The sequence below is a fragment of the Saimiri boliviensis genome, chromosome 2, assembly GCF_048565385.1.
Source record: "Saimiri boliviensis isolate mSaiBol1 chromosome 2, mSaiBol1.pri, whole genome shotgun sequence".
In the NCBI taxonomy this organism is placed as follows: domain Eukaryota; kingdom Metazoa; phylum Chordata; class Mammalia; order Primates; family Cebidae; genus Saimiri; species Saimiri boliviensis.
The window spans coordinates 220180800-220208798 of NC_133450.1; the positions used below are offsets into that span (position 1 = coordinate 220180800).

Genomic DNA, 27999 nt, shown 5'->3' on the forward strand with positions numbered 1-27999 from the left:
CCGCAGTTCCTGGGGCCCATGCCAGTGAGAACCACTGCTGCCACCCTCTCTTGACCACTGTCTTTCTTCCCTCCCAGAACAGGTTCTCAGACTATGAGAAGAGGAAGGTAAGAAAATGCCTTTACCCTTCTGTCACTCTTTTCTCATTAAAGATCTCAACTCATAAAATATTTGAGAAAATGACTTCTTCCCAGCTCAGAATTAGAGGTCACAGTAATGCCTTCCTCCTACAAGCACAGTCTGCCACATCCTCACGTGCCTTCAGTGGGTGGTAGAGCATCCGTGTGACAGGCGCAGAGACTGAGGCTCAGAGGCATTGAGCCCAGCACAGGGCTGTAAACTACCAGCCTCTGACTGTGAACAGCTCATTTTATTTCAGTTGGGCCCTGGAAGGAGGGGAGTGGGGGTTGCTCAGCCTGAAGACCTGCAGCCTGCACCATCAGTGTTGAGGGGTTGATTCTGCCCACTTCTTTTTTTTTTTTTTTTTTTTTTTTTTTGAGATGGAGTTTCTCTTTTGTTGCCCAGGCTGGAGTGCTGGAGTGCAGTGGTGCGATTTCAGCTCACTGCAACCTCCACCTCCCAGATTCAAGTGATTCTCCTGACTCAGCCGCCCAAGTAGCTGGGACTACAGGCATGCACCAGCATGCCTGGCTAATTTTGTGTTTTTAATAGAGACAGGGTTTCACCATGTTGGCCAGGATGGTTTCAAACCCCTGACCTCAGGTGATCACCCACCTCAGCCTTCCAAAGTACTAGGATTGCAGGTGTGAGTCACCGCACCCAGCCAATTCCCCCCACTTCCATGTCCTAACTCACCCAGGGCCTGTGCTGACAGTCACTAAGGATCTGTGTCTTGTAGGAACAGAAGATGCTGGAGAAACTCGAGTTTGAACGGCGCCTGGAACTGGGGCAGCGGGAGCATGCCCAGCTCCTTCAGCAGAGCAGCAGCCAGAAGGATGAGATCCTTCAGACGGTCAAGGAGGTTTGTGCGCCGCCTGCTGGGGCCCGGCCTGGCTGCATCCCCCAGCCAGTGGCCTCCTGTCTCTGGCCGAGGTCCCTGGGCTATGGAAAGGCAGTGGGATGAAGCTGTCACTTCCTTCCATCCCCCAGCACCTGGGATGGCCTTTACAGATCACCTAGCCCAGCCTCCCCATATGCACGTGGACACTCTGAGACTTGGTGGGAGGAGCTGGCCTAAGGTCACAGAGAAAGGACTGGCAAGGCAGGGTGGGAAAGCAGCCTCCTAACCCCAGTCAGTACCCCGTGGGGCGTCTGATGGGGTCCCAGGGGCTCAGGACCCCTGCCCCCTGCTGTAGGAGCAGTTCCGACTGGAGAAAGGCCTGAGTGAGCGCCAGCGCCACCTCGACGCAGAGCGGCAGAGGCTGCAGGAGCAGCTGAAGCAGACAGAGCAGAGCATCTCCAGCCGGATCCAGAAGCTGCTGCAGGAGAATCAGAGGTCGGGCTCTGGTCCTCAGCCCCACCCCAGAGTTTTCCCCCTCCCCACCCCTACAGTCCCCTGAGGAGCGGGAGGAGCGCGTTTCTCCCTCACCACCTCTGCTCCTGCCCCAGGCCTACCCCGGTCAGGATCCAGTCTGGGTACTTCAGTTGGCACCAGTGTACAGAGAAAAGCATCTGACACAGGCGTTACAAAGTCTGGTTTCTTGTCATGAAACTGCTATAGACTGGACCTGTGGCCTCGGGCAAGTGTTTCCCCACTGGGCCCCAAGCTTCCCATCTATTAAGTGAGTGGGTTTGACAAGATAGCTGGGATCACATCCTGCTCCAATATTTTGGCTTCTACATAACCTGTTTGCACTGAGGTCAGCTATTTACCTATAGTGAGATTTGCCTTAACAAACCCTGTGCAAGGTAGGAGCTACTAAGAGCAGATCTTGATGGGGCTGGGGAGAAGTGGCGCCAGAGAGATCTCAAGACACCTGAGAAGTCTAGGGAAGGGGTCTATTGCAAGAAGATTCCAGAAACAGGCTCTAGCCACATGCCTTGCTACTTCCAGGCCTCCTTTTTCTAACCTTGAATCACTTGTTCTTCCATCACCTGTCAGTTTCCAAGTACCTTCGTGAGTTCAGGAAACTGGTCACTTGTTGGGTGCTTCTTTTTTTTTTTTTTTTTTTTTTTTTTTTCTGAGGCGGAGTTTTGCTCTTGTTACCCAGGCTGGAGTGCAATGGCGCGATCTCGGCTCACCGCAACCTCTGCCTCCTGGGTTCAGGCAATTCTCCTGCCTCAGCCTCCTGAGTAGCTGGGATTACAGGCACGTGCCACCATGCCCAGCTAATTTTTTTTTGTATTTTTAGTAGAGACGGGGTTTCACCACGTTGACCAGGATGGTCTCGATCTCTTGACCTCGTGATCCACCCGCCTCAGCCTCCCAAAGTGCTGGGATTATAGGCTTGAGCCACCGCGCCCAGCCGTTGGGTACTTCTTATATGCCAAGCTCGTTACGTCTGTTTCCTCATTTGCTCTTTACGAATGCACCAGGAAGCTGGGTTGGTTTTGCTTTGCTTTGCTTTGCTTTGCTTAAGACAGAGTCTTAAGCTTAAGACAGAGACAGAGTCTCTGTCACCTAGGCTGGAGTGTAGTGGTGTAATCTTGGCTCGCGGCAACCTCCGCCTCCCGGGTTCAAGTAATTCTCTTGCCTCAGACTCCCGAGGAGCTGGGACTACAGGCTTGTGCCACCACGCCTGGCTAATGTTTGTAGAGACAGGATTTATCCATGTTGACCAGGCTGGTCTCGACCCCCGGCCTTAAGTGATCCATCCGCTTCAGCCTCCCAAAGTGACAAGATTACGGGTTTAAGCCACCATGCCTAGCTGAGTTTTTTTATTCTTCTAATTTCATAGGTGAGGAAACGTGGGACTTGAGTGGTTTCAGCAACTGGCTAAGAACCCAGAGCTCCTAGGTGGTGGAGCTAAGGTGCCCGCTGCCCAGTTCCGAAGCTCCTCTGCACAGCTAGCACGGTGATGCTGGAAACAGGCCTGCTTGTGACTGCTGGGACCTTTTTTGATTTTCTCCACAGACAAAAGAAGAGTTCCGAGATTTTGAAATCGCTGGAAAATGAAAGGTAAATGTTCTTTCAGGGGAGGGCAGCTTTGTGGAAAGAGAGTGTCTTGTGATTCTCCAGAGAATTATGCCAGGATGTTTCCCTAAAGCTATAAGGAGTTTCATTTCCTTAGAGGATGTTTAATCACAAAGAATCATTGCCTTTAAGTTTGTTAAAACATATGTATACTCCTGAGAAACACTCAGACATGAATAAGGCTACATATATAACATCGAACTCTATTCCTAGTATAAAAAGTTCAGGCCAGGCATGGTGGCTCACGCCAGTAATCCCAACGCTTTGGGAGACCAAGGTGGGTGGATCACTTGAGGTCAAGAGTTGGAGACCAGCCTGGCCAACATGGCAAAACCCTGTCTCTACTGAAAATCAAAACTTAGCCAGGAGTGGTGGCAGGGACCTTTGGTTCCAGCTACAAAAAAAAAAAAAAATCAGAAAACCACATTTCTGGGAAAATTATTTAGTTACATAAATTATGTACAGAGGAATAACTTGCAGCCACTAAATGTCTTATTGAATACTATTCCTCATGAAGAGAAAACAATGTATCTTTTTTTTTTTTTGAAACAGAGTCTCACTCTGTTGCCCAGGCTAGAGTGCAGTGGTGCAATCTCGGCTCACTGCAACCTCCACCTCCCAGATTCAAGTGATTGTCCTGCCTCAGCATCCAGAGTAGCTGGGACTACAGGCACACTGATTTTTGTATTTTTAGTAGAGACAGGGTTTCACCATGTTGGCCAGGCTTGTCTCAAACTCCTAACCTCAATGATGCCCCCCACCTCGGCCTCCCAAAGTGCTGGGATTACAGGTATGAGCCTCCGCACCTGGCCATGTGATTATTTGTGAAGGAAATGTTTAGAAAAGATTTTACTTTCTTTAGTAACCAGTAATGTTACGCATCTTTCCAGATGTTTATTGATCACTTGAATTTCAACATTGGCTACTTACTTCTTTTGCTCATTTTCTAAGGGAGTGTCCATCTTTTTACACAAGATGCTCAGACTATAGGCTAAAGGTGAACTGGGCCCCAAGGGTTGTATGTGATGCGGTAGGCATCCAGAGAGCCCATCCAGGTCTAGGTTGGCAAATCAAGGAGGCCATCCTGGAGGAGGTAGTGCTCATCTGCTGGGATTCCCTGTTGGAAATGTTAAATTTGCTGAATGAATGGATGGATTTTCTTCTAGAATAAGAATGGAACAGTTGATGTCCATAACCCAGGAGGAGACTGAGAACCTACGGCGACGTGAGGTTGCCTGTGAGTTGCGGGATGGGGAGCTTGTGAGCACGCTGCCTGCTGGCTGGGCTGGCAGAGTCAATGGCCCTCCCTCTGTTGGCCATGCATGGAGGGTACTGAGTGCTAGCCCTCGAGAGGGGTGGTCAAATCCCATCATGGAGCACAGGCTGTGGAGTCAGCCTAGATGTGGATTCAGAGTCCCAGTTCAGACACCCACCATGTGATTTTAGGGACATTACTGCTCCCCTACTTTTCCAAGCCTCGGTTTTCTTAGCTATAAAATGGAGGAAATGGGCCAGGTGTGGGGGAGCTCATGCTTGTAATCCCAGTGCTTTAGGAAGCTGAGGCTGGAAGATCACATGAGCCCCGGAGTTCAAGGCTGCAGTGAGCTGTGATCACGCTACTGCACTCCAGCCTGGGTGACATATCGAGACCCTTTCTCGAAAAAAAAAAAAGAAACAAAAGTCCAAATGCCCCCAGATAGAGGATACTTAAATAAACGTGGGCGATCCGTGTGCTGCGGCACTGCCCGCATTAGCATCCCATTAGCGTGTCATCATGGGGATCGTTCATAAAAAGTGGGAAGTGGGATTCATTTTCATTTATTTATTTATTTATTTATTTTTGAGACGGAGTTTCGCTCTTGTTACCCAGGCTGGAGTCCAATGGCGCGATCTCGGCTCACCGCAACCTCCGCCTCCTGGGTTCCGGCAATTCTCCTGCCTCAGCCTCCTGAGTAGCTGAGATTACAAGCACGCGCCACCATGCCCAGCTAATTTTTTGTGTTTTTAGTAGAGACGGGGTTTCACCATGTTGACCAGGATGGTCTCGATCTCTTGACCTCGTGATCCACCCGCCTCGGCCTCCCAAAGTGCTGGGATTACAGGCTTGAGCCACCGCGCCTGGCCCCTCATTTTTTTTTTTATTTTCAAATATGCATAATGTAAAATTTACCATCTTAATTGCTTTATTTTATTTATGTTTTGAGACAATGTCTCGCTCTGTCGCCCTGGCTAGAGTACAGTGGTGTGATCTTGGCTCACTGCAACCTCTGCCTCCCAGGTTCAAGCTATTCTTGCCTCCGCCTCTGAGTAGCTGGGATCACAGACGCACACCACCACTCCCGGCTAATTTTTGTATTTTTAGTTGAGATGGGGTTTTGCCATGTTGGCCAGGCTTGTCTTGAACTCCTAACCTCAAGTGATCCACCTGCCTCAGCCTCCCAAAGTGCTGGGATTACAGGCATGAGCCCCCGTGCCTGGCCTATTTTAATTTTTTTAAATTCATAAATATGTGTAAAGCTTGACTAGAAGAATATATATCAAAATGGAATAATATTTCTGGATGACAAGATCACAGAAGGCTTTTGTATGTGCTATTCAGTGCTTTACAATTAGCCTTCCAAGCATAAGTTGCTTTTATAGTTAAAAAGAACAAAGGGTTTTTTAAGGTGACTCTCAGGCAGGTAACCAGGTGAGGCCTTAAGGCCTGTTCCTCGGCTCCCGTGGAAATCCCTGCTGCATCCCTGCCCAGGCGCCCCAGGAGCAGCCCCCGCTGAGGCTGTCCCCACCCCATGTTCCCGCAGCCGCCATGAAGCAGATGCTGACTGAGCGCTGTAAGAACCGGCTCATGCAGATGGCCTACGAATCTCAGAGGCAGAGCTTGGCCCAGCAGGCCTGTTCCAGGTAAGGTAAGGAAGAGGAGTCCCAGGTGAGGGAGCTGGGGGAGCCGGCTAGGGGCCCAGGACCATGGGGTGAGAGCTGGACGCTAAACCTCCCGCGCTGGGCCACCCCAGTCTCCGCTGTGCCATCAGGTGCAAGTGATGGCTGCTGTTCCTGAGTGTCCAGCTGGACCTATGATTCAGCGCCGGGCTGTGAGAAAGTGCTAACAGTCACTCCCATCTCTTGCGCGCTCCCTGTGTGGCAGGCACGAGGCTAAGTGATGAACCGCATTCTCGGATTGATTCTAGGAGGGACTTCGTTGTTATTAGCCCCATTTTACAATTGCAACTCAGGTTCTGAGCAACTGTATAACACACCCAAGGAAGCCCAGCCAGCAGGTGGCGGAACCTGGATTTGAGCCCGGCAGAGGGGTGGGGTGTGCTCTTGATTGCGGTGCACTGGTCAGTCTGTCTCCAAGGACCCCTGAGGTTAGGGGTGGGATGCCCCAGAGGGATAAGTGAAGGATTGCTTTCCTGCCGATGGCCACTCTGGATTCGGGCTCCCTGTGCTCACTGTGGCACTGTGGGTTTGTTCGAGGTTCCACAGGTGCCCAGTAGAGCCAGTGTGGGAAACTCAGTCAGTGCTCAGGAGCCCCAAACGGACAGGACAGCAGCCCCGGATGCCCTGTTTCTCCTCCCATGCAGGTGACTGGCACAGCTGCCACCCTCCAGGGTACCTGAACTGTGCCAGCCTCCCCTGGGTCCCTGCAGATGTGGGAATTTCTAGCCCCTTTCCTGCTGTTTGACGCTGTGCTTAGGAGTTGCAAGCCCAGGGGTCAGACAGAGCTGGATACAGGCCCCACTTCTGCTTACTAACCTCGAGGTCTCAGGCAGTTCTCTTTCCTTCCCTGGGCTTCAAATTTCTTATCAGATGAATCACAGAACCTACCTGTTGAGTTGGTGGAGGATTTGATGAGTGTTAATAAGCATAATATCTAGTGCATAAAGGTCCAATAAGTACTCGCTATTGTCTTGAAGCAGGAACCTCCCTGGAAAAAAATAATTGCTATTATGAAATAAAACCAAGATAGTGGCCAGGCATGATGGCTCAAGCCTGTAATCCCAGCACTTTGGGAGGCCGAGGTGGGTGGATCACCTGAGGTTGGGAGTTCGAGACCAGCCTGGCCAATGTAGCAAATCCCCGTCTCTACTAAAAATACAAAAAATTAGTCGGGCATGGTGGTGGGCACTTGTAATCCCAGCTACTTGGGAGCTGAGGCAGGAAAATTGCTTGAACCCGGGAGGTGGAGGTTGCAGTGAGCCACGATTGCACGGCTGCACTCCAGCGTGGATGACAGAGGAAGACTCTGTCTCAAAACAAACAAACAAACAAAAACACACCAAGATGGTACCAAAGCACAGCACAGGTACGTGAGGCTGCAGGTTCTTGTGCCCAAATTACCAGCCTCGTCTGGAAGGCTGAGAGCTGCTCCTGGACCAGGGCGAGAATCCCAGGAAGGACAGCTTTGTCACACTCCAGTGGCTCATCACCCATGGGAGGCGGGAGCTCTGCACGCATGGAGGGGGCTGGGCAGAGGCCAGGCATCCACTTCCAGGGGTGCTGTGGGGGGTATTCTGGTGGAGTGTTGGGTGAGAGGACCTGGAAGCGTCTCCCAGCTCCCACCTCGATCCCCTTCCCTCAAGGCCGTGGGATTCAGACAGACTCAGTGCCTGTGCCCCATCCGGGGCCCGGCTCCCAGCAGGTGCTCCATGAGTGAGGTCCAGTGAAGAAATGGATTATCTTGATCTCCTCTGAGGGGCCTGGCACATAGTAGATGCTCAGGAAATGTTCCAAGAATGAATGAATTTGCCGTCTTTCTGGCAGCATGGCTGAAATGGATGAACGGTTCCAGCAGATTCTGTCATGGCAGCAAATGGATCAGAACAAAGCCATCAGCCAGATCCTGCAGGAGGTGAGCCCTTGCCCAGGGCCTAAGGGTGGGGCTCGGGAGGGAGGCCCAGGAGCCAGGGCAGAGCACAGAGATCCACACAGAGCCCTTCTGAGACAGCGTGTGGGACCCCAGAGGTTTGTGACCGTAGAAGTGTGTAATGATCGGCCGGGCGCAGTGCCTGATGCTTGTAATCCCGGCACTTCGGGAGGCTGATGCAGGCGGATCATGAGGTCAGGAGTTCAAGACCAGCTTGGTCAATATGGTGAAACCCCATCTCTCCTAATAAGACAAAAATTAGCCAGGTGTGATGGCGCACACCTGTAGTCCCAGATACTCAGGAGGCTGAGGGAGAAGAATCACTTGAACCCAGGAGGTAGAGGTTGCAGTGAACTGAGATTGCACCACTGCACTCCAGCCTGGGTGACAGAGCGAGATTCCATCTCAAAAGGAAAGAACTGTATAGTGATCAGGGTGAGGGGCAGAGAGAGGCTGAGCGGGGACCTGGGGTTGGTTTTCTGGTCACTAAAATCCACAGAAGCACCTCCATCTGCTCCCTGGGAGGCCCCCACCCCCAACCTTTGTAGGGGCTCCACTGGAAGGACTTAAGTGGCAGGAGGTGATGGTGACCACACCATGGAGGTCAGGAGGCCACAGAGGATGCTGTGGGACCTCTGACCTCTTCTCACGTCCAGACTTGCTGCGCTGCTGTCCGCTCTTCCTCCTCCGCGGTGCCCCGGAAGTGCTTGCCAGAGCCCTTGAGTGGATAGAACGAAGGGCCCCAGGGACCTCCCCTTCAGTGTCTTTCAGTGTCTGTATTACTCTCTTTTAGCTTTTTTTTTTTAGACAGTGTTTTCCCCCTTGTTGCCCAGGCTGGAGTGCAGTGACGAACTCTCAGCTTACTGCAACCACTGCCTCCTGGGTTCAAGTGATTCTCCTGCCTCAGCCTCCCAAGTAGCTAGGATAACAGGCGCCCACCACCACGCCTAACCAATTTTTGTGTTTTTAGTAGAGACGGGGTTTCACCATGTTGGCCAGGCTGGTGTCAAACTCCTGACCTCAGGTGATCCACCTGCCTTGGCCTCCAAAAGTGCTGGGATTACAAGTGTGAGCCACCGCGCCCGGCCTGTTTAGCTTTTTCTTTTCTTTCTTTTCTTTTCTTTTTTTTTTTTTTTAAGACAAAATCCTGCTCTGTTGCCCAGGATAAGTGAAGTGACGTGATAACAGTTCACTACAGCCTCAAACTCCTGGGCTCAAATGATCCACCTTCACCTCCTACATAGCTGGGACTACAGGGCCACCAAGCCTAGCTGGTTTTTTTGATTTGTTGTAGAGACAGAGTCTCCCTATGTTGCCCAAGCCGGTCTCAAACTCCTGGGCTCAAGCATCCTTCTGCCTCAGCCTCCAAAGGGCTGCGATTACAGACGTGAGCCACCGGCCTGCTGAGCTCCTTCCCACACCTGTGGGAATCTTGCCGCTGCCTGCCTTGTTTCCTCACCTCTCTCCTCTGTCCTCTGCGTGTTTGTCATCCCACCTTCCTCCTTCCTCCCTAACTTCAATCTCTGTTCTAAAATGGTTTGACTTAGTATCTGTGGAGCTTGTCTGAGGAAAATTCTCTATTTCTCAGAGGAGGCATCTGCCTTGTGATTAAGTGGTGCTCGGGAGCTGGATAGGCCGAGTGTGTGTCCCAGCGCTGCTGGTTCATGCCTCTGAGTGTCACTTTCCCCATCTGTGAAATGGGGCAGTAAAAGCACCCACACAGTCCGCTGTGGTGGAAATTCAGGGTGTGATGCCGGAAGAGCATCAAGTAGAGGCCAGCCCGCGGTAAGCCCTTAGTATTATTTTAAGATTTACACAAGTGAGGTGGAATCTTCTCTCTCTCTCAAAAAAAACCCCATCATTAAGGTGCTTGGTACACAGTTTTTGCTTTTCCCCGGGATGGGCCTGCCGGGAAAGGCATGGGCACGGCCCCTGCTGAGGACCGGTGGTCTGTGTTGCAGAGCGCGATGCAGAAGGCTGCGTTCGAGGCGCTCCAGGTGAAGAAAGACCTGATGCATCGGCAGATCAGGAGCCAGGTGAGCTCTGGGGCCGTGGCCCCAGACCTGCCCTCTCGGAGACTTGCGGAGTGTCCCTCCAGGGCAGCAGGTCGCAGCAGTTGAGGTTTGAACCCTAGCACCTTGGCTTGCTAGCCCAGCAAGAGGTCAAGGCCTCTCCCTCGGCACCCCCTTTGTTCCCAGCCTTGTGTTGGGGATCCTAGGCGGGTGCCTGGAGGCCTCCTATTCTGGGGTTGGGCGAGGGTCTTACCAGCAAGCGTGGCCTGTTCAGTCTCCACCATGCCTGGGCCAGGGAGGGCAGCATTCATGCCTGGCTGTGACTGCTGGGGCCGCCTCTGCTGTCTGTGCTCCAGGCAGGACACTGGGAAAAGCAGCCTGTGCAGGCCCCCGCACTACTGAAGCTCAGACCAACAGAGACCCATACGTCTCAGGGGTGTATGGGATTTCCCCCGGAAGTGGGCAGGTGGGGCTGTGAGCCATGGTGGTCCTGACGCCTGCTGAAAAGTGACCTCGGCCCAAGAGGAGGAGGGCCTCTTTATGGGCCCTCCCTCACATGACAAGATCCCCCCCCCAGGTGGCTGCTGATCTTTGAGGTGTCCTTGGGCAAGCGCACCTGTGGGGCCTGGTGGCCCCCGCCTGTGGAGTGGGGCTGGGGCTGAAGTGAGCTTCAGGCTATGGGAACGCTCCTGCATCATGTTCAGCACACTGAATTTTACATTTTTTGCATGGTTTTTTTTTTCTTTCTTTCCCTATTTTTCTTTCTTTCTTTCTTTTTGGACCAATTTACCTTTTCAATTTCCCTCTTTAATTTCAATTCCACGTTGCCAGACATGAAGCTCATTCCTCTGACCAGGGGTTGGTAATATCGTAGGGACTTAGAGACGAGGGTCACAGGGTCATGGGCACAGGATAGGGAAGTACTGGCTGTGGGGCCTGACCACCCCCCCAGGGCTAAAATCCCCCAGACACACCCTGGAGAGTGTGCGAGGCCCCCGACATTCTCACTGCAGATGGTTTTGACCAGGTCAGCTGTTCCCCTTCAAACCTTGAGCTGGGGCATCCCAGAGAAGGATCTCTCACTTACCTGCTTTGTGTCCTTGGGCAAGTGACTGAACCTCTCTGAGCCTCAGTTTTCTTGTCTGTAAAATAGAGGCAGTAATATCTCCTAACAGCCAGAGAATTGATGTAATATTGCACATAAAGTATACAGGACAGGCCTAGCACATAGTAGGTGCTCAAGACATACCATCTACTACTACCACTGTTACTCAGCCACTTACTTCCACCACCCTCTCTGCTGTCCCCTGCAACAGCGATGAGGGGCATAAGAGACCCTGACCAGAAGGAAGCTGGGTGATAGTTCTGTGTCTGTGCTTTACTCTGGCCTGAATCTCCAAGCAGAGCCCCCTCTCCATTGCACAAGCCTTTCTTCTGTGCCTGCTCTGGGACAGATCCTGTGCTGGGCTCTAGGTAAACAATGTTGGCCCGTCCATGACCCCAGGAACTCAGGGCCATGAAGGAATGAATTCTTGTTCAAGCCCCTTGATGAGGTTCCCAGGCATAGAGGGTCCCCTATTCCAGAACCTCCCTAGCCTCCCCAGAAAGGCTTCGTAGACCCCACTCGGTCATCAGAGAGTAGCAGCAGGAAACTGAACCATGGTTCATGTGAGTAAAAAACCCCTGTCTCATCTTCTGTTTAGATTAAGTTAATAGAAACTGAGTTATTGCAGCTGACACAGCTGGAGTTAAAGAGGAAGTCCCTGGACACAGAGACACTACAGGTATGTAGGGCTCCCTGCCCCTGCCCTCCCTCACATGCTGAGACCCCCACCTCATGCCCTTTCCAGCCCCTGGCAGCTGCTTGTCAGCCCCTGGGAGTCAAGGGCTTCCCCAGAAGACAGAGGGCAGAGTTTTTCTGTGGCTGTGATACCAGAGGACGCAACTCAGCCCCAGAGGGCCCAGCGCAGGCTGAGGCTAGGGGTGGTCAGCCTGTTGTGAGGCAGGAGGGTCAGAGGAAGGAGGGTTTCATTGCCAAGGCTCCCCTGCTCCATTTCCATCACTGTTTCCTGTGCTGGGTGTGGGCCCACGCTGAGCTCTGTCTCTCTGTAGGTCATGCTTCAGGCCGCTGGGCAGACATCCTCCAGGGTTGGAGCTTTTGGGTGTCCCTGGGATGTCTGGAGGAGAGGGCCCAGCCATGTCTGTGTCGCTCCAGCCCAGCATTCCTGCTCACACAAAGAGGGTGGCAGGGACTAGCAGCTGGTGTCCTGGACTGGACACCTGGGAGCCGGGTGTGGCTCGGCACAGCCCTGCTGCGCAACCTTGGCAGGTGGGGGAGGAGGGGCAGCCCTTGCCCCTCTGTGGACCTTAGCCCCTCCAGCTGCAGGTGGAGGGCTGGATGGGGTGGTGTGTGAGGACATGTGCTGTGCCAGGCATTTGAGCGGAGCCTTCTGTCTGTCACTGTCCCTGTGTCTGTTCTCAGTAGAGAAATCTCAAGTCATCCCATGGACTCAGTGCATTGAGAGGTCCGGGGTTCTGGATACCTGGTCTCAGGTGCTCTGCAAGTATACTGTGTGCCCTTAGGCAGGCCTCTGCCCCTCTGGGCCTTCTTCCCCTATTCTGTAAAATGGCAGCTGTCCTCCAGGCCCAGCCTGTGCCATCTGGCCATCGGAGAAGGCTGAGCTAGCAAAGGAAAGCCCTTTGTGAGCTTTGAAATGATCTCCAGAGATGAGGGGACTGGAGCTGCTCTCAGAGAAGCTGTGGCCATTGTGCCTGGCAGGTGCCCTAGTCCCTGCCCATGAGAGCAGCAGGGCTCCACCTGTCAGGGCCCCCAAGGGGTTTCCAAGAGCAGGCACGGGAGTGGAACAAGGACCCCAAGCTCTGATTTGCACACCCCTCCATTTGTGTGAGGCCCCATACCCCCTCCCCACCATTTGCTTCTGCCCATGTGCTCTGTTGTCTGGGAGACCAAAGGCAGGTACCTGTGGCTTGTCGTTTCTTTTGTTTGATGAATGTTTCCTACCATTCCATTGTCATCAGTCACCAGGATCCCATGCCTGACTTCACCCCACAAGGAAGAGAGATGCAGGCTTACGGGAAGAGGGGCAGAAGGGCCTCTCAGCTTTGTACCCCAGCTCAGCCTGGAGGCGTGGGGCAGGGAACCGAGTGAGCGGGAGGCCAAGCCCTTCTCTATCCTGCCACTGCGGGACTCCTGAGGCACCGCTAGCTCATGGTGGTGCGGGGTGTGGTCTTGTGTTGCAGGAGATGGTCTCGGAGCAGCGCTGGGCCCTTAGCAACCTGCTCCAGCAGCTGCTCAAAGAGAAGCAGCAGCGAGAGGAAGAACTCCGGGAAATCCTGGTACGTGTTGGCTTCTGTGCTCAGCATCACACATGCGTTTGCTTTTCTCTGACAGACTGGCCATTTTTAGAAACACCTGTTATTTAAGTAAGAGTTGTTCATCAAAGAAAAACTGGAAAATGCAAAGGAAAATAATTGCACTTCCAAGAGTTATCTCCTGCTGTTTTTTCTCGGTTTGCTTGTTTAAGACAGGGTCTCACTCTGTTGCCCAGGCCAGAGTGCAACGGCGCAATCTCTGCTCACTGCACTTGACTTCCTGGGCTCAAGCGATCGTCCCACCTCAACATCCCAAGTAGCTGGAAATACAGGCATGTGCCACCATGCCTGGCTAATTTTTTTATTTTTCTTAGAGATGGGGTTTTGCCACATTGCCCAGGCTGGTCTTGAACTCCTGGGCTCAAGTGATCTATCTGCCTTGGCCTCCAAAAGTGCTGTGATTACAGGCATGAGCCACCATGCCCAGCCTCTCCTGCTGTTTTGATGCATGTTTTCCAAACATTGTGATGCATCTTTATAGCTATTTGTGTATCTGCCTTTTCAACATGACATGGTGCGTACTCTTTACCACCAGCCTGTTTCTATACATTCTTTTCAAGCCGTTAAACCCTTCCTTGACATCCTTTCTCAAGGCTGTGCTTGGCCCCTATTGTTGAGTATGTGGATTACTTCTGGTTTTTAAACTTACAGGCGATGCTCTCTGAATTCCCCTGTAGTTGAGTATTTGGGAACAGCTATGAGTACTCACTCCAAAACAGGACTTGCTATGTCCAGGACAGGCTGTTTGATATGCTTTTGGCAGGAGTGGCCTGGTTGTCCCCTGTCCCCTAATAAGTTTGATGCTGGCGCACTTTCAGAGAGGCAGAGGCCCCCCTTGAAAGTGTCTTCTCTAGACCCAGGGGCCACCCAGCAGCGAGACCAGAGGCCAGGCCCACCATCTGGGGCGGAAAAGACCGAGTTATTCCTGTGTCACCGTGAATGCACAGACGTCTCTGAGCTGCATCCTAGACCTGGCCCTGTGCAGGTTTTTCTTCTTTTCCCGAGACAAAGGTTAGCTTTTGTTGCCCAGCCTGGAGTGCAATGGCGTGATCTTGGCTCACTGCAACCTCCGCCCCCTGGGTTCAGGTGATTCTCTTGCCTCAGCCTCCCGAGTAGCCAGGATTACAGGCATGCAACACCATGCCCAGCTAATTTTTGCATTTTTTTTAGTAGAGACGGGGTTTCACCATGTTGGTCAGGCTGGTCTTGAACTCCTGATGTCAGGTGATTCACCCACCCTGGCTTCCCAAAGTGCTGGGATTATAGGCTTGAGCCACCACACCTGGCCCCTGTATAGGTTTAGAAGAGAGAAACCAGCTTCTTCTGGAGTCCTGAACAAGCCAAGTGGTGCCTGTGCCCATCAGAGGAAGCTGCCTATTCCTCACGGTGCTCTGCTGCCATATCCTATGCATCAGGTTACTGGGCAGATGGTGCCCTGTGCTGTGCTGTGGCTGGTGCTCCTGCTCTCATATGCCTCGGGGGTCACCACCAAGGGAGGAAGCACCGCCCCAGCAGAACACAGCCAGTCCGCGCTCCTGGGTGCCAGAAGAGGGGCTGCAGCCAGAGAGGGCCAGCGATAGAACGGAGCAGTGGGTGTGGCCAAGTCCACAGCCGGGGGGCCCCCAAAGGGCAGTCAGGCTGAGCGGGGATGGGGAAACACCTCCCCATGTCATGCCAGCCCTCACTGCTGTTCTAAGTAACTTTGTTCTAAGCAAGACAAGCTTGGGGCCTGATTCCTGGCCCCACCCTAGGCAGGGTACTCATTACCCTCAACCTCAGTTCCCTCACCTGGGAGGTGGAATCGACTTCATGGAGTTGTGAGAATCAATGAGTGGCATCTGTAGATGCACAGCATGGCCTGGCACATGGTGCTGTGAGCACGTCAGCTGCGCCTGTTGTCACCGTGGTCGTCATCAGCATCATTTTTGCTCACCGCTTTATTCCCAGCACCTGGAACAATACTCAACAAAGAGTTATCGAATGGTGGAATAAGAGAATTATGTTCAGTAGCACACTGATCATTCTTCTGCTCTGTCAGACAGTGAAGCCCACTCTAGAAGCTGAAGGTGACCTTCGCACCTGTATGCCCCTTGCCTGGTACCCAGGAGGCAGCCTGGGCTGCGTAATGCTTGCTGTCCCACAGGCAGACAGAGGGTATCCCTCCCAGAGAGTGGTGGAGTATGGTGCCAGGTGGCAGAAGCTCAGGTTCAAGTGCTCTCCCTGACCAGGTGTGCAGCGTCGACCAGGTCAGAGAGTGATGCTTCCTGCCTTTCTCATTTCTATAGTTTAAACGGTGGGACAGTAAGTGGGTGGGAAAGTTCTCTGTAAAATACTAAGTACCAGCTGGTCACAGTAGCTCATGCCTATAATCCCAGCACTTTGGGAGGCTGAGGTGGGTGGATCACTTGAGGTCCGGAGTTCGAGACCAGCCTGGTCAACATAGTGAAATCCTGTGTCTACTACAAATACAAAAATGAGCTGGGCGTGGTGGCAGGCATTTGTAATCCCAGCTACTTGGGCACTCCAGCCTGGGTGACAGAGCAAGACTCTATATCAAAAATAAAATCAAATAAAATGCTAAGTGCGTCCACCTGCTCAGAGGAGTATAGTTCACAACCATCATTGTTAGTACAGGTTTTATTACCATTTTGTAACTCACATTGCCTGCTTCATTCCTGGCAGACGGAGTTGGAAGCCAAAAGTGAAACCAGGCAGGAAAATTACTGGCTGATTCAGTATCAACGGCTTTTGAACCAGAAGCCCCTGTCCTTGAAGCTGCAAGTAAGGACTGTTGCTGCCTGCCCCGGCCAGGGAGCCCCGGGGTCTCCTCCCAGAGCATCTCTGGCCTCCACCATGCTCTGCCTCCTGTTACCTTTCCAGTGACTCTGGCATGCCAGATCCTGTGCCAAGCCCCGGTGGGGACAGAAGTGAGAACAAGGGAGTATTCATTCTGGTGAGGGGGACAAGGCGCTGGTCACTGCTGTGCAGGGCAGAGACCACTGAGCCCACAGTAGAGCGAAGCCTGTGCCCGGGGGCCACCGTCTGCCCAGCACGTGCAGGGACAGGGTGCTGGATGAAACAGCCTCCTCTCAGTGAATGTTCAAGTTGCTTACTATTTCCAGGTTTGCAGACAGAGTGGCAGTGACCCCCTTGGGCCCATCTATCTCTGTGTGCCTACACATGCGTTTTTGTAGGAATAATCCTGAGTATGTTCTATGTCTTGTGTTGTGTATATTCAAACCCTTCCTTTCCTGTTGTAAGCAGTGAGTTCTTTTCTTCCTTCCCACTCATGGTACACTTTTCCCTGGTCTGTCTTGCAGGAGGAGGGCGTGGAGCGCCAGCTGGTGGCCCTCCTGGAGGAGCTGTCGGCCGAGCACTACCTGCCCATCTTTGCCCACCACCGCCTCTCGCTGGCTCTGCTGAGCCAGATGAGCCCCGGGGACCTGGCCAAGGTGGGCAGCAGCTGTCCATGGGGAGGAGGTGTGCAAGGGTGGGGAGGGGTGTGCAAGGCTGCTGGCATGACCAGCGGGTTGACCTGCTCCTCGTGGAGTTCTCAGTGAGGTCTGTCCTTACCTAATGGCCTAGGCCCACCTTGTTTCCTGATGGCCAGAACGCCTGCCCATCAGCCCCAGCCACCTGTGTGTGCCCTGGACACCATCTCACTGGGAAATCCTGGGGAGGTGGGTCCTGCTGACCTGCTCAGACTGGATCTTCAGACTGGAGGGGCAAGACAGGCCCCTGGGGATTGTCCCATCCAGCCTCCGCCCTGTCCCTTGGTGTGAAAGACTGTCGTGACCTCAGCACTGCCTGAGCCCCTATTCTGGGCACAAGCTGGGCTCTTTACGGCACATTAATCCACTTACTCTCCAAAACAGAATAATCATCGCTGTGCCAGCTAACACCTTCATACCACCTGCACGTGCTGGGCACCATTTTAAGACTTTTCGTATTTGAATTCACTGAATCCTCTCGGCGGCCCAGGGAGGTACAGAGACTTATCATCACCTTTCAGATGAGGCCCAGTAAGGCAGTAACTTGGCCTCAGGTCACACAGCAGAGTGAGGCCTCTACCCCTAGCAATCCAGCCCTAGAGTTCCTGTTCTTTGCCATGAGACTGTCCTGCCTCTCCCTGGACAGATGCAGACACCAAGGTCCGAAAGGACTGGATGGTACTGAGGGTCTCAGGCCAGGCTGCTTAGGCTCTGAAGGCTGAGGGGCTGTGGGCTCAGGTGCTGCTGCTTAGCGGCTTGGCCCCAAAGGCTTCTCTCCTGCCCCACCTGGTGGGGAAGTGGCGTGAGGCGTGCAGGTGAAGCCCGGTACTGGGAAGCAGTCGCTAAACCATGGCTGTTGCTAGTTGCTAGTGCTGGCTTCCCTTTGGGCCTCAGTTTCCTTCCCACCCCCACCACACCAATTGTGAGGCTGAGGCCTGAGGAAGTTGCCCTCACAGTGATGGTGCCGCGCCGCCTCATCCTGACCCGGGCCAGGCCCTGGACGGCTCCCACATTTCCAGCGAAGGTGCTGGTGCTTCTGTGGGCTGGGCCTGCGCCAGGTGGCTCGTGTATCATTTAGCAGGCTCCCCCCAGCCCACAGTCTGCTCCTCCCTGAACTGTCGCAGCTGGGCGTATCAGAAGCCGGCCTGCAGCACGAGATCCTCCGGAAGGTCCAGGAACTGCTGGATGCAGCCAGGATCCAGCCAGGTACCAGCGCAGCTCCGGCCTCCTCTGGGCAGGGCTCCAGCCGAATGTGTGGCTGTGGTGGGGACAGTCATTTGCTTACATGTCAGGATGAGTCCTGACGGCTGCTTCTAGCCTCTGCCCGCCGGTAAGGTTCCCTCCCAAGGACCAGGCTTAGGGATTAGTGAGCCCGTTTTACAGATGGGAAAAACGGGCCACCAAAGTGGGGAAACAGGGAGACCTCCAAGTCGCAGTGGAGGGCCCTCCCGGCTCCCTGTCCCTCCTTCCCTGAGCCCACCCTACCGACACTGGGGTCCACACACCGAGGGACTTTGGACTAGAGGGAGAAACAACCCGTCCCCAGGGCCTGCTGCGTGCCCAGTGCTGGGCCTGAGGGGTGTCTGTGGGTGTGGAGAGATGTCCACAACAGGCTGGGATGGGGTGAAGGCAGGTCATGAGCGCCGTGGGGAAAAGGGGCAGGTATGGGGTCCAGGGCCTGCTGTGTGCTGAGCATGACCCGAGAGCCTGGCACCTGCCCATGGCCGTACGGGAACAATGTTGCGGAACCTCTGAATCAACCTCATGGGGGGCACTGTTGTGGTCCTCATTTTCAAGATAAGGAAACTGAGGCGGAGAGAGGTTAGCATGTCCCCCGTTAGGTCCCACTGCTGGCACATGGTGGAACTACTGGGCTTGACTGCCTCCCTGGGGAAGAAGTGAGGGGCCAGAGCAGGGGTGAAGGAGAGGGCAGGCTTGTGCAGCTGGGCTGGGTGAGCTGCAGCCTGGCTGGCTGTGGGCAGGGCATTTTTAGCCAGAGCCAAGGAAGAGGCGAAGCGACTGGGGCAAAGGTGGAGTTCCTGGACTGGACCTCAGTGAGGGGGCCCGGGGCTCCAGGGGGCTGGGCTGACTGCAGCCCATGAGAGCTTCAGACACCAGTTCTGCAGCCACTCTAATCCAGGGACATTGACTCAATCCCCCAAAAGTCACTAAACTTAGTTTTTTGATATCAAGTCATATGCGGCATAGGCCCCTTCTGGATGTTCCTGACCCTTCAGCTCTTAGACTGGAGATCAGGAAGAGTTTGCCATCAGGAGCTGGGTCACCCCTAGCAGACAAGCCTCACATGAGCAGTAGTCACAAACAGGTGCCTCTCACAGGAGCAGGGTGCAATGGTGCCTCTGAGCCCAGTGGTCCTCAGGACTGACTGCTTCTGACTGTTTGGGTCATCCCTAGAGCTCGCAAGCAGGTCTTCCTCTCCATAGCTGATCCGCCGCAAGGATCTGTGGCCACGTGCAGAGAGTGGATGCCTCGGCTGCTCAGGGCTTCCTGCTTGTGCCAGTTGGCAGGGGAAGGGGCTGTGTTGGGATCCAGCCTCAGTTCCAGAAGGCACGGGAAACCCTCAATTTTCTGACAATTCTCTTATTATTCCCAGAAATCAGTATACTTTATATCTAAATATAGAGGCTGGGGCCGGGCGCGATGGCTCACACCTGTAATCCCAGCACTCTGGGAGGCTGAGGTGGGCTAATCATCTGAGGTCAGGAGTCATCTGAGGTCGGGCGCGATGGCTCACACCTGTAATCCCAGCACTCTAGGAGGCTGAGGTGGGCGAATCATCTGAGGTCAGACTAGATAAGCCTGGTCAATGTGGTGAAACCCCACCTCTACTAAAAGTACAAAAATTAGCTGGGTGTGGTGGCAGGCACCTGTATTCCCAGCACTTAGGAGTCTGAAGCAGGAGAATTGCTTGAACCTGGGAGGTGGATGTTACAGTGAGCCAAGACCACGCCCCAGCACTCCAGCCTGGATGACAAAGTGAAACTGTCTCGAAAAAAAAAAGCCAAAAAAGCAAATAGAGAGGGCCTCTGAACATGTTTTCTTCAGTTATCTAAGTATAGATATATCTCCAGTGGCTCATGGCTATAGTCCCAGCACTTGGGGAGGCCCAGGTGGGAGGATTACTTGAGCCCAGGAGTTTGAGACCAGCCTGGGCAACATAGACCCCTTCTCTACACAAAATAAAATTAGCTGGGCCTGGTGGTGAACTTCCTAGTTCCAACTACTTGGGAGGCAAACATAGGAGGATCACCTGAGCTTGGGAGGTCAAGGCTGCAGTGAGCCATGATTGTGCCCCTGCACTGCAGCCTGGGAAAGAGTGAGACTGTTTCAAAAACAAAACAAAACAGAAAATCAAAAAATTAGCCCCAGCTACTCTGGAGGCTGAGGTGGGAGGAATGCTTGAGCCTGGGTGGTTGAGGCTGCAGTGAGCTGTGATCAGGACACTACACTCCAGCCTAGGTGATGAAGCAAGACCCTGTCTTAAAAAAAAGAAAAAAACACACATACACACACTTATATATGTATGAGAGCCCCCTCAAAATGGCGGTTTGGGGGCAGCACTGTTACCTTTAGAGGATCTAGTATTATAACAGCCTTTAAAAAATCTTTAGTATTTATCCTGTTATAAAAAAAAATGCTTGTAATTCAAGCCATAGAATAAATTAATAAAATGAATCATGATCAGAAAGGGAACCAGGGATAGAGTCAAGGAAATGGGTGGCTCATGTTGCATGATTAAAAAAAAAAAAAAAAAAAGACAACGCCGGGCACTGTGGCTCGCAGCTGTAATCCCAGCACTTCGGGAGCCGAGGCGGGCAGATCACCTGAGGTCAGGAGTTTGAGAACAGCTTGGCCAACATGGTGAAACCCCGTCTCTACTAAAAATACGAAAATTAGGCATGGTGGTGCACATCTATAATCCCAGCTACTCAGGAGGCTGAGGCAGGAGAATTGCTTGAACCCAGGAGGTGAGGTTGCAGTGAGCTGAGATTGAGCCACTGCACTCTAGCCTGGGTGACAGAGCAAGACTCCATTTAAAAAAAAAAAAAAAAAAAAGAGACTTAGCATTTTGTAAGGGCTGCTTCTGATGTCCTAGCAGGGGGATGCCGGCTCCAGGGCAGAGCAGCCAGCATGCGGGGACTCTGGGGGGCTGGGGGTGGGGGAGCAGCCTTGGGGGACCTCTCATTCTGCTCCCCTGGGTTTGCCTGATGGGCAGCAGCCCATCCTGTCTCCTGGACAACCAGGTGGAGAAGCTGAGAGCCCGCCCTTCACTGAGAGCTCCTGCCCCAGGGCTCCAGTACTGCAGCTGCACCACCAGATGGCAGCGTGGCCCTGGGCCAGTGACTCCCCCATTCTGAGCCTCAAATGCCTCATCTCAAAGTACTGAGCCCTTTTTGCAGGGTGGCTATGAAGGGTCCTGGTGACATTAGAGATCAGAGGACCCAGTTAACAAGCTCTGCAGCCATCCCTGCAAAGAGAGACTGCACTCCCATTCTACAGATGGGAAATGAGGCTCAGAGAAGAGGAGCATGTGTGGCAAGGAGAGCACTCCCCCAGATCCGAGTGCAGAGGTTCCCCCACGCTGCAGCTCACTCACTATGGGGATAGGCTGGGCCATGAGGAGCCCCTAGGGGTTGGGGTCATCGGGGTTGACCGTGGCTCAGTCTGTCTATCTGGTCTCCACAGAGCTGAAACCACCAGCGGGTGAGGTCCTCACCCCCACAGCCCCCCAAGAGCCTCCAGAGTCCGTGAGGCCATCGGCTCCCCCTGCAGAGCTGGAGGTGCAGGCCTCAGAGTGTGTGGTGTGCCTGGAACGGGAGGTAAGTCTGGGTCTCCCCACTGCGCCTGCCCTGCCTGCGGCTGCGTCATCAAACCCTCCAGGCACAGGGGCTGCCTCTGAACGCGTTTTCTCCGGTTATCTAAGTGTATTGTGTTCATCTAGAAAATTTGGAAAACACAGAAAAGCAAAGAATGCAGGAAATAGAAATGAGTCCCCGATCCCACAACCCAAATATGAGCCATGCTCACATCATTTTCCAGACCTTTTTCTTTTTGTTCCTACTTAATAAATACATCAGGAAAAAATCTTCCAAATCATGAAATATCAACAACATGATGTACCCTGCAGAGGCTTTTTAAAAAATCTTTTGGCCAGGTGCGGTGGCTCGTGCCTGTAATCCCATCACTTTGGGAGGCCCAGGCGGGTGGATCACCCGAGGTCAGGAGTTGGAGGCCAGCGTGGCCAACATGGTAAAACCCTATCTCCATTAAAAATGTCAAAATCAGCCAGGTGTGGTGGGCGCCTGTAGTCCCAGCTACTTGGGAGGCTGAGGCAGGAGAGAATTGCTTGAACCTGGCAGGTGGAGGTTGCAGTGAGTCAAGATCCTGCCACTGCTCTCCAGCCTGGGTGAGACTCTTAAAAAAAAAAAAAAATTGAAAAATTATTGCAGAATTACTGATTGTAGAAATTACACAGAGCAGTGAATGAAATGCAAATTGTCCTCCACCTTCACTGAGGGATCCTACTTAGAAAAGCAGCCATGTTTGCAGTTTGATGATTCTAGGGTCTCCAATTGACCCAGGTCATGCCATCATACGGATGGACCTGTTGGTTCCAAATCTAATCCCTGTTCTGGGGCCCTTGGCGTTCCAGACGGCTTTGAGCGGCGCTTGGATCAGTTCCTGAAAGCAGGAGATGCTAAGGCAAAGTGTGGTTCTGAGTCAATGGCTGCTGCTCCAGGTTGGGATCATTTTTAGACTGAGGAGTTCAGGGCCTGGGTACCCTGCACACCCGCTGGCAGGGGCTGGCTGAATAGACTTTGGTCCCTTGTCCGGAGGTCCTGCATATAATCCCGTTTTATTTAAGAAAGAAATAGGGGCCAGGTACGGTGGCTCATGCCTGTAGTCCCAACACTTTGGGAGGCAGAGGTGGGCAGATCACGAGGTCAGGAGATGGAGACCATCCTGGTTTTTTAACACGGTGAAACCCCGTCTCTACTAAATATACAAAAAATTAGCTGGGTGTGGTGGCATGTGCCTGTAGTCCCAGCTACTTGGGAGGCAGAGGTTGCAGTGAGCTGAGATCCAGCCATTGCACTGTAGCCTGTGTGACAGAGCAAGACTCCATCTCAAAGAAAAAAAACAGTTGGGGCATATAGGTATTTTTATTTTTTACAGACTTAGAGAAATAGCAGACTGCTAATAGAAGGGCTAGTTTACCCCTTTCGTCCATGCCTGTTTTGTTTCTGTGGTGTTCAAATGCCCGGGCGCCCCACTGTTGGTGCTTATGGTAAACATGGTAAAGAATAATGAAGGGGGCCGGGCATGATGGCTCACGCCTGTAATCCCAACAGTTTGGAAGGCCCAGGCAGCCAGATCACTTGGGGTCAGGAATTTGAGACCAGCCTGAAACTCCATCTGTACTAAAAATACAAAAAAATTAGCTGGGCATGGTGGCCCACGCTCATAGTCCCAGCTGCTTGGGAGTCTGAGGCAGGAGAATCACTTGAACCCGGGAGGGCAAGGTTGCAGTGAGCCAGGATTGTGCTACTGCACTCCTGCCTGGGTGACAGAACAAGACTGCCTCAATTTAAAAAAAAAAAAAAAAAAAAAAAGGACCCAGGGCCTGGGACTCCTGGAACGCGGCAGGGCTGGCCACATGCTCCCACTCTCCCTCCCCAGGCCCAGATGATCTTCCTCAACTGTGGCCATGTCTGCTGCTGCCAGCAGTGCTGCCAGCCACTGCGCACCTGCCCGCTGTGCCGCCAGGACATTGTCCAGCGCCTCCGGATCTACCACAGCAGCTGAGTGCTGCCTGCCCACCTGGGCCTGGCCCTGCCTCGGTCACTGCGAGCCCCAGGTTCCTGCTCAGCCTTGCGCCAGCCAGACTCATACAAGGTCCTCCCTACCCTGGGCCCTTTCCCCACTGCCCAGGAGCCCCCACCTTGAGCTCCAAGCGCCTCTGGGCCAGGCAGAGGCGCTCCTGATCCATGACACCACCAGTCCGAATGGTCCCTGGGGCCGGGGCTGGAGAGGCCACTGCACCACCACCCGAGCCTGGGAGCCAACATCCCAACCTAATCACGGATCTGCTGCCTCCCAAGTTCTCTGACTGAAGGTCATTCTGCTCCTTCCGGAGCTTGGGTCCTCATCTGGGGACCATGCACAGTCCTGTCCCGCTCTGCACGTGGGGAGTGAGCAGGAGGGCCCACCTCGGTGAGGGGAGGCCGTGGCCGTGGGGGGCCATCCTGGGAAGGCAAGCAGTGCAGGCCTATGCTCACAGTGGTGCCAGCACCCCTGGGCCTCCCTCTCTGCTGCTCCCCAGCACCTGGGGCTCTCCCGCTCTCTGCCACTTTGGATCAAGCCACGTGGTGTGTCCCTCCTCATACCACGTGGCTTGATCCAAAGCAGAGGAGTGTCAATAAACCCATCTTCAGGGCGCTTCTGGCCAGAGTCATTGCAGTGTCCTCGTGGGAGCCCGGGAACAGGAGGGGATGAGGTCTGGGGATGGGGCTAGGACAGAGGGCACCTCCTCTTGGGGAAGGAACCAGGGGCGCGCTGCCCCTCAGTTGAAAGGAGAGGTCGGTAGAGCCATCTTGAGGTGGAGAGACTGGGGCCCAGAGGGAAGGCACCGAGAGGCAGCCAGGGCCAGTGACAGCCTGTGCCTCTGTGAGCGGAGGAGCCCTGTGGGCAGGCTGTGTGTTCCGTACATTATCCCAGTGAGGCAGCTGAGGCCAATGGGGGTAAATGCCTAGGGCCTTGCAACTGGGACATGGTGATGCAGGGTTTGAGGCCCAGAAGCTTCTCACCCTCAAACCTGGGCAGTTGTGCAGGTTGGTCACTGCACAGTTCCAGGAGCCATATACACTTGCACTCGCTGCAGGGGTGCACGTTGATTATGCATTTTCTGGCAGATGGTGTTGAGCCAGGGGAGCCTCTACCTTGGGCACATGGCAGGACTGCTCAGAGCACCTGGGCTCTACCTCCAGCTCAGTGACCCTGGCCAGTGTTTGGGCGTCAGTTTCAGTTAGTGGCCTCCAGGGGGCGCTGAGTGCTCACCCCAAGTACAACATCCACAGGAGTAGGCAGGATGGTTCAGGTTCTAGGGTGGCAGAAAAGTCCCTACGCCCTGGCCTGTTTCCCCCTCCCTGAGACCATCAGTCCTGTGCACGGAACGTGGGCGGATACTCTTTGTTGTGTGGCCTTTTCCCATGTTGGCACCCTCGGTTCCCCCTCCCAACACTCTCCTGAGTTCAACTTGCCAAGGGGGAGAGACTGAGGCAGGTGGAGCTAGCACCTGGAGCACAGCGCTTTGCAGATCTCCTGCTCTCACTAGCCCAGGGAGGCCTCATGGAAGAGCTTGAGACTGTGACCTGGCAAGGCCAACAGCAAGTCACAGCCGCGTCCCTGTGTTCCATACATTACCCCGCTGAGGCTGATGGGAAATACCACGCAGTCCTGTCTTGCACCTTGGCCCTTGTTGACCGAGGGAGGCTCAGGCCTAAGCCCTAGGATGCCACGGACAGGCCGGCACCAGGGAAGCCAACGTTGCCCAAGGTGACTGGCTGCCATCCCACCCAATAAGGACATGCTTTTACCCATAGACGGGACAACCTACCCCCAACAGCTGCAGTGGCTTGAGGGGTGTTCCAGTGCCCCATAAGCTTGGCCCAGGTTCCCCACCTTCCTAGGCCTCAGTTTACACACTGGTGAAATGGTGACAGCAGTGTCCACTTTCTCGAGCCGCCTCGAGGCTCCTGTTCCCACACACACTGCGTTTGGCCCACAGTGAGCGCTTGGTAAACACTAGCGTGTGATCAGGAGTGTTGAAGGAGCTGGCTGTTTGGATCCAGCCCGATCCTGGGCCCACCCCACTGTGAGCACCCCAGGGTCCTGAATGGCCGTGAAGCTGCCGCCGTTCCTCTCAGCCTCACTATTGCCCGAGGCTGCCTCTAACCCCGCAGCACCACTCAAGGCAGCTGGCTTTAAATAAAGCGTTTATTGATTAGTAGAAGCATGAACAGTGTGCATAATATTTTCAATACAATATCGGGGGGATGATGGGAACCCCCCAAAAGGCACTAGAGGCACAGATCTTCAGTACAAGAGCGGGGAGATGCGCCGGAGACCAGGGCTGGGGGAGCTGGGGGGTCCCTGAGTGCCAGGCACCACTGTGGGTCAAGGCCCCTCCTCTGGGGAGCACGTCTAGGGCACGGAGGATGCAGGGCTGGGAGGAGACCCCACCTCAGGACCCCGAAGGAGCCCATTTCTTCCTTGCCCCCTGCAAAGCAGCAGGGGAGGAGGTCTGGGGGGCTCTGGGGTGGGGGTTGCCAGGCCGGGGCCATCCTGGCTTGACCCTTGTCCCAGGAACAAGAAGCTGAGGAGGAACAACAGCCAGACCCAGAGTGACAAGGACATCCAAAGAGGGGCCTGGATTTTCAGGAGAAGGTGACTGAGAGGCAGCAGAGATCAAAGCACAGCCAGACCCCAGACCCTCAGGGAGCGCCCCATACCCCTCAGGGACCCCACCCGGTTCCCCAGGCAACCAGTGAGGTGGCTGATAAGACAGTGGAATCCAACTCCACTATACCCCTTGTTCCCACTACCTCGCTAAGCACCAGTGGGACGGGGACCCGAGGGAGACCTGTGGAGTGGGTAGGCAGGACGGAGGCAGGCTGGGGCTGGAGAAGGGGGTGCACAGGCCCACAAAACCTCAGGTTCCCCACAACCCTCACAGCCATCTCAGCCTCATTCACTCACTCCCAGCCTCCCTGGGGACCCCTCCCTTCCCTCAGGACACTTCCCCTCCTCACACCTGCACGTTCTGGGCCTTTCTCATTCCATCCACCCTGCAAGGCACCCGCTAAATCCCATCCCTCCCCCCAGCACCCACAGCCTGGCTCCAGCCTGAAGACCGCCTCCTTCCCCTTCCCTCCAGAATGGTGGGGAAAGTGAGGCTGGGTCCACCCCTAACTTTGCAAAGAGCAGGGCTAGGGGCCGCAGCGCTCCCCGCTCCCCATCCTAGCCCAGCCAGCCCCTGGGTGAGTGGGCAGGAACCCACTGGCTTCACACCAGCTTCCACCTCCCTCTCTCCAGGAAGGTTAGCAGCACCCACAAGGGGACAGGGGCCACAGAAGGACAGGAACGGAGGGGCTTTCCAGCCCCCCAGCAGTGTCCAGCCCTCGGCACAAGCAGGAAAACCACAAAACCAGCCCCTGCGTTTGAGATCATCCCATAGAAGAGAAAACAGGGAGCAATAAAGTGTTGGCTGAACCCAATAAAGTGACTCAGGCAGGCCCGCTCCTCCCGCCCCCTGGTGGTGCCACACTGCCCTGTCCCACCTCTACCCACAAGGCACAGACCAGGGTGCCCTCCCCAGAGCCAGACCTGCCTGGGCCCCGAAGGGAGCGGCCTGTGCTGTGTGCAGCAGGCTGAGACCCAGGGGCCTAGAACTCAGTCTGCACCCCTGCACTGTCCTCAGTGGTGGTGTGGAGGGCGGGGTGGCTGCTGGGGCTGGATACCTGCTCTCCCGTCTCCTGGTCACTGGGCTTGGGGGGCCCAAAGTCCACAGCCTTTCCAGGTGAGAGATGCTGGAGGGGTGAGTCAGGTGGCGAGGAGGCCTCGGGGGCGGCCTCGGGCTGGGGACTCTCCCTGGCAGGGGCCCCGTTGGGCAGGGGGCTGGCCAGCGGGGGACTCTCAGCCCGCAGACCTTGAGCCAGCAGGCCTCGGATCTCGGTGACACTGTCCGGGGACGCAGGTGATGGTGACTCAGGGCCAGCCTCGAAGGGCATCCCTGCCTCCTCATCCTGGACCACAGAGACCACCTGCTTGGCGCGCCGTCGCTTTTCCAAGAGGGTGGCTGCCTCCGGGGGGCTGGGGCTGGGGCTGCCGCCCCCACCGCTGTTGCTGTACTCCTCACTCCAGTCGATGGGGGCGCCCTCGGCCAGCAGGTGCAGGTTGGGGTCGCTGTTGTGCATGACCATGCTGTCCCGGTACAGGTTGTGCTTCCTCTGCACCGCGGCCTCCTTCACAGCTGCAGGGCCACAGTGGGAGAGTCAGGACACAGCACCGATCCCACAGCAGCCCCGTGCTGGACTCTGCTCAAAGGAGACCCCGCCCTGGGTG

General features: G+C 54.5%; 2 protein-coding genes across 6 annotated transcripts in view; one reads left to right on the plus strand and one right to left on the minus strand.

The window, feature by feature from the left end:
• Positions 1–25895, plus strand: part of LRSAM1 (leucine rich repeat and sterile alpha motif containing 1) — a 53742-nt gene extending 27847 nt beyond the window's left edge. For 2 of the 5 annotated variants that reach the window (XM_010351334.3, XM_010351336.3), the window contains exons 11-25: positions 78–107; positions 860–982; positions 1317–1456; positions 3035–3079; positions 4261–4331; positions 5896–5995; positions 7856–7943; positions 9920–9994; positions 11674–11754; positions 13232–13327; positions 16046–16144; positions 16684–16815; positions 17979–18060; positions 21562–21695; positions 23557–25895. In XM_010351334.3, coding sequence (XP_010349636.1) covers positions 78–107; positions 860–982; positions 1317–1456; positions 3035–3079; positions 4261–4331; positions 5896–5995; positions 7856–7943; positions 9920–9994; positions 11674–11754; positions 13232–13327; positions 16046–16144; positions 16684–16815; positions 17979–18060; positions 21562–21695; positions 23557–23682 — 1422 coding nt within the window. In that variant the 3' untranslated portion in view covers positions 23683–25895. The remainder of the gene's footprint in view (positions 1–77; positions 108–859; positions 983–1316; positions 1457–3034; positions 3080–4260; positions 4332–5895; positions 5996–7855; positions 7944–9919; positions 9995–11673; positions 11755–13231; positions 13328–16045; positions 16145–16683; positions 16816–17978; positions 18061–21561; positions 21696–23556) is intronic. The other 3 variants (XM_010351335.3, XM_010351338.3, XM_074395367.1) reach the window with 2 other exon arrangements.
• The window catches only part of NIBAN2 (niban apoptosis regulator 2), a 69223-nt gene continuing 67082 nt past the window's right edge, over positions 25859–27999 (minus strand). The window contains exon 14 of the mRNA XM_003940609.4: positions 25859–27907. Within this exon, the coding sequence (XP_003940658.1) occupies positions 27321–27907 (587 nt within the window). The 3' untranslated portion in view covers positions 25859–27320. The remainder of the gene's footprint in view (positions 27908–27999) is intronic.